The 11,633-nt window shown below is 44.1% G+C and overlaps 1 protein-coding gene across 2 annotated transcripts; it reads right to left on the bottom strand.

The window, feature by feature from the left end:
- Positions 1 to 1,107: 1,107 nt before the first annotated feature.
- Positions 1,108 to 9,642, bottom strand: zdhhc20b (zDHHC palmitoyltransferase 20b). 2 transcript variants are annotated; one of them, XM_036935124.2, is made up of 14 exons: positions 9,502 to 9,639; positions 8,852 to 8,878; positions 8,458 to 8,552; positions 8,131 to 8,251; positions 7,929 to 7,998; positions 7,765 to 7,797; positions 7,519 to 7,639; positions 6,822 to 6,857; positions 6,468 to 6,600; positions 5,947 to 6,073; positions 5,224 to 5,313; positions 4,955 to 5,055; positions 4,803 to 4,850; positions 1,108 to 4,714 (listed from the first exon to the last, which is right to left on the bottom strand). In XM_036935124.2, the coding sequence occupies exons 1-13, from the start codon at positions 9,617 to 9,619 to the stop codon at positions 4,807 to 4,809; spliced, it is 1,116 nt and encodes a 371-aa protein (XP_036791019.2). In that variant the 5' UTR covers positions 9,620 to 9,639; the 3' UTR covers positions 1,108 to 4,714; positions 4,803 to 4,806. The 2 variants fall into 2 exon arrangements, with proteins under 2 accessions (XP_036791019.2, XP_036791021.2); XM_036935126.2 differs by lacking the exon at positions 6,822 to 6,857 and having other exon boundaries at positions 9,502 to 9,642.
- Positions 9,643 to 11,633: the final 1,991 nt, after the last annotated feature.

Below are 11,633 nucleotides of genomic sequence, written 5' to 3'. Positions count from 1 at the left end.
GATGCACATGATGCACATGATGCACACACAACAGAGCGAGAGAAAGAGCAATGAAGTGGTGCACATATGTAATTTAGGCAATTTTTGGGGACCACTCTTGGCTCGTGAGTGTTGCTTTCAGAACTACTGGCTAAAAAGTATATAAAAGTACCAGAGAATTCCAATCTCTTTACAGCAGTGTCAAAACCCTTAAGAGCACCAGAAAACAATGTGCAATTTTCTAGTAGTATGTGAATTACGTGCTGTAAAATAAAATTATTACTTGGTTGGTTGTGTGCTTAGGGTCGTTGTCCTGTTGAAAGGTGACCATTTGCCATAGTCTGAGGTCCTGAGCGCTCTGAAGCAGGTTTTCATCAAGGATCTCTCTGTACTTTGCTCTGTACATCTTTGCCTCGATCCTGACTCGTCTCCCAGTCTTTGATTCTGAAAAACATCCACAAAGCATGATAATTCCGCCACAGGGCTTCCCGGGTGGCGCAGTGGTCTATGGCACTGCATCGCAGTGCTAGCTGTGCCACCAGAGATTCTGGGTTCGAGCCCAGCCTCTGTCGCAGCTGGCTGCTCCATGGGTCCATTTTTCCATTTAAGAATGATTGGAGGCCTTCAATTGCTGCAGATATTTTTTGGTACCCTTCCCCAGATCTGTGCCTGGACACAATCCTGTCTCAGCGCTCTACGGCCAATTCTTTCAACCTCATGGTTTGGTTTTTGCTCTGACATGCACCTTCAACTGTGGGAGCTTATATAGACAGGTGTGTGCCTTTCCAAATCATGTCCAATCAATTGAATTTACCACAGGTGGACTAAAATCAAGTTGTAGAAACATCTCAAGGATGATCCATGGAGCTCAATGTTAAGTCTCACAGCAAAGGGTCTGATTCCTTATGTAAATAAGGTATTTCTTTTATAGGTATGTGCAAAAATTTCTACAAACTTGTTTTCACGTTGACATTACTGTGTATTGAGTGTAAATTGATGAGGGGGAAAAAAATGGTAAATTCATTTTAGAATAAGGCTGTGAAGTAACAGAATGTAGAAAAGGGTCTGAATACTTTCCAAATGCACTGTAAATTGTGACTTTCCAAAAGATAATGGAGGCACAGCCTGCAGGTTTTAAAAAACATTTATTGTTATTTTTTTCACGTTAATAGTTTATAGAGGCATGTACTTCATTCACAAAATAGGAACAGGAAAAATTAAAATCAGACAAGAAAAATAGATAGGCTGACACCTTTTTTTTTTTTTTTTACATTATCAATATATATATATATATTACACACAGTACACTTTGTAAAACATGACATTGAAAAAAATGATAGGTCAAAGCTTGCAATAAGCAGAGTACAAATACATCTGCACTGTACATGCAGAAGACACATGGGTGTGGGTTAGTCAAATCAACCCCCCTAAAATATGACAAGAATGATCCGAATCTTCTTCCGTTTTGACAGGAGTCATTATTGTGGATTCAGGTATAATGGTGGGAACAGTTGATGGAGTCTTGTAGGGTCAAACTAAATGGATCTAGTTGTATAAATAATATGGCTGTTTTAACACCACAACCTCCCATCTATCCCCATAAACACATTTCCAGCTGAGCTCCATGCTGATGAGCCGCATGTTATTTACACAGACTTTGATCAAAATCTAATGTAAAGGCCACGTATGTTTAATGAAGTGTATTCTCCCAGAATTAAAACAGAGCACTCCAATTAATGTCAAACAACGAGTTCTTAGTCTCTGGGTCAAGTAGTTCAGAGTGTAGCTGTAAGTAAATCTATTAGGTAGAAAAAATAGTGACCATATGAAAAGAAACAGCATTTTAATTATGGGTTCTAGAACACAAAGTGTAGAACACAGGGATAACTATTCAGAGTTCCAGCAGAGTGAATTTATAAACCTTGTCCGGTAGCAACTTTACCTCAGTATAACCAAGGTCACCATTCTGAGTGAAATAATCCTGTCTCGGGTTCATTGGTTTATGAGGGAGGAGCTAAACAAACAATGACCATCACTGGGGTCAGGAGTTCAAACTAGAATGAAAGAACAACTAGAGGAGGTTCAAAAGGCCTCATTCCAAATTGGATCCCTTGCCACTCAACCAAGAGCACTTGTCGAGATGCAAAGGACTGGATAGGTATAAGCAATATAGTGGTAGCTTTTCACCATATTGCTTATACCTTTCCAATCGTTCCAGAATTACACAAGAACCTAGAGGTAGGAGTTCCATAACTGTAGAAAATATCATCATTATCCCTCCTTATTACATTCAGAACTTAAACCACAATATGCAATGACACACACCCCTATGCCTACAACTATCTTAACCCACACCTCTGGTCTGTAAACTTGTACATTGCTATGGCCAGGAGTAATCTACGGGAAATGTCCTATATCACTACCTTTATAACGGTTGTCTTCACCTGTGACTTCAACTGAGGATAAAACTGTAAAGTTTTGAAACGCTTTTCCATTTATCTAAAACCAGTTGAGGAAAATATGCCCCCCCCCCCCCACAGATTCTGTCCACCCCCGTCACTGACAGATTCTGTCCACCCCCGTCACTGACAGATTCTGTCCACCCCCGTCACTGACAGATTCTGTCCACCCCCGTCACTGACAGATTCTGTCCACCCCCGTCACTGACAGATTCTGTCCACCCCTGTCACTGACAGGTTCTGTCCACCCCTGTCACTGACAGGTTCTGTCCACCCCTGTCACTGACAGGTTCTGTCCACCCCTGTCACTGACAGATTCTGTCCACCCCTGTCACTGACAGATTCTGTCCACCCCTGTCACTGACAGATTCTGTCCACCCCTGTCACTGACAGATTCTGTCCACCCCTGTCACTGACAGATTCTGTCCACCCCTGTCACTGACACCTTCCAATCACAGCTGTTTTGACACATGGACACACTACACCACCACCTCACAGTTCACGCAAACTGAGCCCCGAACACTTTCACATCACAGGGAATCTTACTGCATATAATACATACTGGTCCACTTTAGACCTAAACTGTGAGGCACCTCGTTTTGGAGGAACAACAAGTACTGTACAACAGAAGGTCGCTAGACAGCTGAGAGGTGTCACCACCTGCTGGCCAGCATCAGTACCGCAGGGTGGCCAAGCCTCAACAGTTAGGCACTGGGCACATATGGGTAAACCTTAAAAACATCAAGTCACAACGATAAGCAGTTAAATTTGGTTTCCATGACACAGGCCAATGACGTGAGAGCAGAGATGTATCAAGCATAGAACTAGAATGACTAGAATACTAAAATGGACATTCCCATTCAATGGTCTATGATTCTAATTCTATGGCATCTGGTGTTGTAAACACTCCCAGTTCAGAGGTCAGAGCAGCTGATTGGTCAGCCCTTTATTTGGCAATGAATGGTGACCTCGGGCTGATCTCAAATCACAGCCTATTCCCCATTTAACAAACAAGTTTAACCACAAACCCTACACAGCTCTGGTCAAAAGTACACTATATGGAGAAATAGGGTGTAATTTCAGACACAGCCTTCGTAAAAAGTGATGTTCAAGGTTGTAGTCTCTGATGCGTTAAAAATAATCATTGATCAACGTGTAATAACTTGACCATGAGCTAGAACTGGTTGAGGAGCTTGAGGCTATACTGTATACTCTCACATAAGACACCCTTCAGCAGCTTGGGAATGAATGTAAACCAAACTATCAATCCATCCATCAACTAACATCTGAAGCTGATCCTTCTAGGTTGTTAGCTACAGCAAGCACCTGCATGCACGCACACACACACACACACACACTCTCTCTCTCTGTCCTAACAAATCTGCCTACATACACACTCATGCAGACACTCCCTCTTTCCCTCTCTTCACAAATCTGACTACACACACACCCACTCAAGGACACACCTTTCTTAATCTGTTTTTGGACATGAAGAATGCAGAACATGATGGATAATAAAATGTAATCTTGAGAGTGCAAATGCGCCATGTTGTGTGATGACATGATCAAAACCCGGTTGGAGACCCCCCCATTTCACTTTAAAATTGGTTCAGTCCAGCATCCCCTCCAATGGGTCTTCTTTGTATAGTCCAGGTTGTCTTTTAGGCACCCTTTGTAACGTCTATCGATAGTACAAACAAACACCCCTAAATTATTTGTAAACAAAATTAGGTTTCTTGGTGATATCTTCCAGCTTCATAACATCCATTTTATAAACGTTGGGTGAAAAATCTGTACAAAATTATTATGTCCCAGTACCTCCCAGCTCAGATTTCATCTTCTCCCAGTCCAGGTCCTTCCTCAGCCCTGGTCCATTTAACACCCAGTCTGTCAGCTTTTGGCACAGGCATTCTCCTCCACTCTGAAGTGTGAAGACTGATTACTATTCCTGCCATCATCAAATGATGCTGAGATCCATTAACAGTCCTGGGTGGACAATCGGGCCACAGTCAACTAAAATAAAAATATGCTTACAGTAGGCTGTGCGTGGTTCTTCTGTGCAACTGCATAAATAGTTGTGTGTGTAACTTTCTGATGATTAAAAGACAAGGCTATATCTATGGTGATGCGTGAAAGGAGTCCGTTTCCATGGTTATGCTGAGTGTGACATTTTCGGAACTACAGGGACGCGTTGGGAGACTGTTTCCATGGTGCCAAAAAAAAGAAAAAAATGGTGGTATACTTAAGGCATCATATTAGATGGCTGGTTTCTTCTCCTGGGAAGAGACAGAGATACATTTAGTTGATTAAATCTAGCCTCATAGAAGACAGATGTAGTCAGGGGCAGAACTTGTGCTGGCTCACCTTGTTATGACTCCCTCTCCATGATGATTGTGATGGACTCACTCCCAGCTGTAACACAGAGGTCAGATGTCTTTATGACCAAAACTATCCATTAGCTACCATCAATACCATTCAGAGCAGAACCTACCGATCAATTGTGAGCAGATACCTACTGTCATTCTCCAGGTGTTCTGTGACGTTGTTGGCATGCTGCTCGTTGCCAAGGAGATGGTTCTGAGACTCGCTGAGAGGACTGGCCGGGACGTCTTCAATACTGGGAAGAAAATAATCTATTTAAAAACATCTGATTGATAATGCATTACTGAACATGTTTAGATCATATTTGATGATATGTCAAATAGAAGTTCTCAGGTTTCAGCTTAATCTTAAATCTGACAGCCGTTTGTTGGCATTGATGGAACTATTGATCATATTTTATTACCTTTTATTGGCCTCTGGTTGCAAGCTGACTGTGGGCTGTTCTGGGTCAATGTTGACAAGCCGTGATGGGAACGTCAGTCCATCACCCTGACTGTATCACATCACATGACTCAGTATCACATCACCCAGTATCACATCACACCACACGACTCAGTATCACACCACACGACTCAGTATCACACCACACGACTCAGTATCACACCACACGACTCAGTATCACACCACACGACTCAGTATCACAACACACGACTCAGTATCACAACACACGACTCAGTATCACAACACACGACTCAGTATCACAACACACGACTCAGTATCACAACACACGACTCAGTATCACAACACACGACTCAGTATCACATCACACCGTATCACACCACACCGTATCACATCACACCGTATCACATCACACCGTATCACACCACACCACACAGTATCACATCACACCGTATCACATCACACCGTATCACACCACACCGTATCACATCACACAGTATCACACCACACCGTATCACACCACACCGTATCACACCACACCACACAGTATAACAACACACCACACCGTATCACACCACACCACACAGTATCACAACACATCACACAGTATTACAACACATGACTCAGTATCACATCACACCGTATCACATCACACCATATGATTAGAGACTGGAACTGGAAGGGTTAGAGACTGGAACTCTGGGTTAGAGACATCCCTCACACTAACCTGGTGAAGATGGGTAGCAGCCAGAACTTCCTCTTGTCTCCAAACACCTGGGCGATGTTCTTCCCAAAGCCCAGAGAGAAACCGTTCTTATCAGAACCTGTTCTGAACACTGGAGCCCTGAATGCCTCTGAGGGAGAGAGGGGGGGGGGGGGTGTAGAGAGAGGTAGAGGGGGATAGATGGGGAGTGAGAGAAAGAGAGAGGGGGTAGAGGGTGAGGGGGTGAGTGTCTGAGGAGCAAATGAGTGTGTGTTGAGGGACTGTGTGAGTTATTTATATTTTAACATTTACTTAACTAAGCAAGTAAAGTTAAGAACAAATGATTATTTACGACGGCCTACCCCAGCCAAACAGGGACGACGCTAGACCAATTGTGTGCCGCCCTATGGGACTTCCAATCACGTGATACTGGAATCGAACCAGGGTCTGTAGTGACACCTCTAGCATTGAGATGCAGTGCCTTAGACCGCTGCGCCACTTGGGAGCCCTTAAAAAAAGAGTGCGTGTGGGACTGTGTGTGTTACCTATGGTGGACCGGTTCTTCCCTACGAGCCACAGGTGGTAGCTGAAGAGGGAGAGAATGCTGATGCAGAACATGGCCGCCACAAAAAAGAGAAACAAGACATGGAATTTGGCGTGAGTGTCTGGCAGCTCATTCTGGGGAGGAGAGGAGAAGAGAAAAAGAGAGAGAGGGAGAGTCAATGTCAAAAACCACATGGAGGGAGGGGTGGGGGTGAGAGAGCGGGAGAGAGGCGGGGCGCCTTGATAACCACGTCAACACAACAAAACACAGCAAACACACAACGCCATCACACAACATCCACAGGTGCACTTCATGCCCTGCAACAGCTACACTAAGGCTCTGGAGGCTGGGTTACCTTGGGGCAGTTCTCTGCCGATTTCCTCCGGCAAAGCTTTAGTACAAACAGAGACAAGACTGTTAGACACCAGGAGAGGTCAGACGGAGGGAGAGAAAGGTAGAGATTGAGGGGGAGGTGGTGAAGTGTTGGAAAATGGTTCAGGGATCATATAGGAGTCACCTGGAGTGAAATAAAACGAGGTGGAAGAAAGAGAAAGTGTATTAAAAGAGGACAGAGGAGCAGGCAGAGTCAGGGCTGGTGAGATGGCATGGACAGGAGGACATGGTAGAAATGAACAGAGAGAGAGTGGGGTAGACAGAACAATAATAATGTGTGTGAGGAAAAGAGGGGGGTCAGAGGGAGAGCAAAATGCGAAAAGCTGGGAGGGAGGCCAAGAACTAAGAGAACAAGGAGCGGAAGGCGGGCGGGCGGGGGGGGGGACAAAAGAAAGAAAGAGAAAGAGGGAGGGCCACAGTGTTAAGCAGCAGGATGTGGGACAATCCAAGCGGTTACAACAAACACAAATAGTAGCATTTAACACACACACACACACACACAGTGTAGGAAATGATACAGTATCTTATATGTGGGAAAAAGCACGCACACACACCCACATCTGCAGCATTGAATGTATGGGTGGGTGGGGAATAACAAGACTAAAGCAGTGGATGCCAGAACAGATGCAGGCTGCAGTGAATGTGAGACCATTACTCACTGTCCAGAACTTGATGAAATACTGCAGTACGGTGGCTGCAATGAACAAACAGTACACCAGAGAGTAGCACAGGAACAGAATAAAGAATTTGTAGTTGGAGAATCCCACACAGTTGTTCACCCTGAGAGAGAAAGGAGAGAGAGAAAGAGAGAGAGGAGACAAAAAGTAAGTTGAGTTATGATCATACTTCCTCAGAACATTAGAATACTTTGATCTACTGTGGACGTGAGGAAACAGACAACATACCAGGGGCAGTGATGGTCCATCTTCAGCACACACCTAATACATGGAAGAAGAGAGAAGAGGAGTGAATGAAGAAGAATGAAAAAAAAAAAATCAGAATCAGGCCTTTCAACAGGAAAAGCAAGACTGGAAGAGAGAGGAGAGGAGACAGGAAATAGCAGACTCACATGTCGCAGGCAGAACAGTGGTGGCAGCGGTCTGGTTTAATCACCTGACACCGGTCACAGTAGCGGATCGCTGTACACAACACATTAAACCAACTGATAAGCTACACACTCAACGGGCCAGGGCTGGATCAATCAACTGGGAGAGAGACAGACAGACACACACACACACAAACATAGATAGACAAGACAGATAGAGACAGACCTCCAGCCCCGGTGCGTGTGTAGAGGGGCAGGTTAGCGGCAGCCCTCCACAGGATCTCCTGCTGCGACTCTGGTCTCTCCTCCTTCACATACTGCTCCTTCTCTGCCTTAGGCAGGCAGAACTAACAGGAGAGAAAGATGGCAGAGAGAGAGGAGAGATAAACAAAACAGACACAGGAAAAAAACTTCAATTATGGTTAGTCCCTTAGCAACATTGTCCATCCACCTGTGTCATTGGAATAAATCTACTCATAGACATCTATCCAGTGAAGCTGTGAGCTACAGCCTTGTAGATGTTTCAGGGCAGGTATCTAAAAAGGCAGGGTACCTCTTTGGAGGGGTTGGCTGGTCTGGTGAAGATGGTCTTCCAGTAGGACCACACAAACATGACGAAGGACAGATGGAAGAACACCATGTAGATGACTGTAAGAGACACACAGACAGAGTCAGAGACACATTCACACCTGGCTTTAACATAGCAGATATTCATATTTTGACTATCTGCACATGCATAGGTCAAGTGTAAGGGCGCAATTTAGTAGTGTCTACAGTGTGTATGTGTGTTTACGTGTGTCCAAATTGAGCCCAGTCCAGCCAGAGTAAATAAAACTAACTTCAGCCATGGCCCTTGAGCAACAATCCCAATGAGCAGCAAATGGGCCCATGTCAGTAAAAGCCAATCAACCAGTAGAAATCCATCCCATCCAATAGCCACTACTTACTCTTTTCTGCTATGCTGGGGATGGTGACTGCAGGGGGGAAGGAGATAAAATAATGTTACGTTTGCATCTGGTGTATGTTGTGGGTGTCAGACATACTGTATGCAGCTAGCAACAACAAGACACATTCCTGTGGACATTGAGCCCTTCAACATTATTTTTCTGGCATTCCTGGCACGCTTTCACCTGTCCAGTTCTTGGACATCAATGCAGAGGAAGGAGAGGGAAGCCACGCCCACTTGAAACAAATAATAAGCATTCTTTATCTTTGCTTCTTCGTCTTTTACTTAGGTACATTGTTGCAGGTAGAAAATAATGTGAACAATTCTCTACATCTGGCAAGATGTCGACAGAATAACAGATAACGGAGGTTGGTAGGCTATCGTTGTACCAATGTATGATAGCTTTTAATGAAGTGCTAAAATTGAACAGTTTAATTCGCTAGCTAGCTAACGGGTAGCTACATAAACAGATTATTTGGCTAGTTATAGCGCTACATTGGCAAGATCAAACTAGCTAACTAGCCAAGCCTTTGTTATCTAGCAGCAGTCGCTCCATTCACTTCCTGTGGCCAGCTAACGTTAGCTAGCTAGCACAAATATCAACCATAACACAACGACACTCGCAGTGAAAAGCATTTTTTTTATACTTACAAATGCAGAGTTCTACGACGTACGCATAGTAAGACCAACATACGACTAGGGCGATAAAAATCACAGGTATCCAAGCTAAGCCCCGTTGACAGCATCTCAATACGTGGGTGGGCGCCATCTTTACTCTTCCACCAAACCGAAGGGAGTGTTTGCGTGACGTCACGTACCAAACTCCCATGTGCAATTCCCTTCGTCTCCCGGTAGAGTGCGCAAGTGTCCCACACTTGCAAGTGCAGTCCAAACAGCAAAGCTGGCCTGGACAGCCAACTAGTTGTTTTCCTGCCCCTAAAGTGGGGCTGTAGTGGAGCAGGTTGAGAGCTTCAAGTTCCTTGGTGTTCACATCAAAAACAAGCTATCGTGGTCCAAACACACTAAGACAGTCATAAAGAGGGCACGTCAAAGCCTATTCCCCCTCAGGAGACTGAAAAGATTTGGCATAGGTCCTCAGACCCTCAAAAAGTTATACAGCTGCACCATCGAGAGCATCCTGACTTGTTGCATCACTGCCTGGTATGGCAACTGCTCGGCCTCCGACCTCAAGGCACTACAGAGGGTAGTGCGTATGGCCCAGTTCCTCTCTGGGGCTAAATTTCCTGCCATCCAGGACCTCTATACCAGGCGGTGTCAGAGGAAGGCCCTAAAAATGGTCAAGGACTCAAGCCACCCCAGTCATAGACTGTTCTCTCTGCTACCGCACGGCAAGCGATACCGGAGCGCCAAGTCTAGGTCCAAAACGCTTCTTAACAGCTTCTACCCCAAGCGATAAGAATCCTGAACACACTAATCAAATTGCTACCCCAGACTATTTGTATTGTCCACCCTCCCCCTCACACTCTTTTACGATGCTGCTACTCTCTGTTTACTATTTATGCATAGTCACTTTAACTCTACCTACAAGTACATATTACCTCAATTACCTTGACTAACCGGTGCCCCCACACATTTACTCTGTACCGGTACCCCCTGTATATAGCCTCGCTATTGTTATTTTACTGCTGCTCTTTAATTATTTGTTACTTTTATTTTTTACTCAACACTTATTTTTCTTAAAACTGCATTGTTGGTTAAGGGCTTGTAAGTAAGCATTTCACTGTAAGGTCTACTACACCTGTTGTATTCGGCGCATGTGACAAATAACAATTGATTTGATTTCAACAGAGCGACAAATGTTTATTTTATTGTAGGCTATATCATTCGATTAAATTGCTTCTTATGGTAGTTGTATCTATATTTAAGTGACTGCAGAAGTGTGTGTGTGCCTGTATGTGTGTTTTACAGGCAAGAACATTACTGAACCTGCCATGAGTACCACCTTTTCTTTTCAGATTCACTCACTGTAATACACTTTGGATTTTTTATTGCAAAAAGTAAACACTTTCTCCATGTAGCCTACCTACAGTTGAAGTCGGACGTTTACGTACACCTTAGCCAAATTCATGGAATTAAACTCAGTTTTTCACAATTCCTGACATTTAATCCTAGTAAAATTCCCTGTTTTAGGTCAGTTAGGATCACCACTTTATTTTAAGAATGTGAAATGTCAGAATAATAGTAGAGATAATGATTTATTTCAGTTTTATTTATTTCATCACATTCCCAGTGGGTCAGAAGTTTACACTCAATTAGTATTTGGTAGCATTGCCTTTAAATTGTTTAACTTGGGTCAAACGTTTTGGGTAGCCTTCCACAAGCTTCCCACAATAACTTGGGTGAATTTTGGCCCATTCCTCCTGACAGAGCTGGCGTAACTGAGTCAGGTTTGTAGGTCTCCTTGCTCGCACACGCTTTTTCAGTTCTGCCCACAAATTTTCTATAGGATTGAGGTCAGGTCTTTGTGATGGCCACTCCAATACCTTGACTTTGTTGTCCTTAAGCCATTTTGCCACAACTTTGGAAGTATGCTTGAGGTCATTGTCCATTTGGAAGACCCATTTGCGACCAAGCTTTAACCTCCTGACTGATGTCTTGAGATGTTGCTTCAATATATCTACATAATTTTCCTCCCTCATGAAACCATCAAGTTTATGAAGTGCACCAGTCCCTCCTGCAGCAAAGCACCCCCACAATATGATGCTGCCACCCCCGTGCTTCACGGTTGGGATGGTGGCCAAAACGTTCTATTTTTGTTTCAT

The sequence above is a fragment of the Oncorhynchus mykiss genome, chromosome 11 (assembly GCF_057628025.1).
Source record: "Oncorhynchus mykiss isolate SJ-2025 chromosome 11, ASM5762802v1, whole genome shotgun sequence".
Taxonomy (NCBI): domain Eukaryota; kingdom Metazoa; phylum Chordata; class Actinopteri; order Salmoniformes; family Salmonidae; genus Oncorhynchus; species Oncorhynchus mykiss.
Note: the sequence above shows the minus strand (reverse complement) of the source record. Positions and strands in the feature narration are given on the sequence as shown.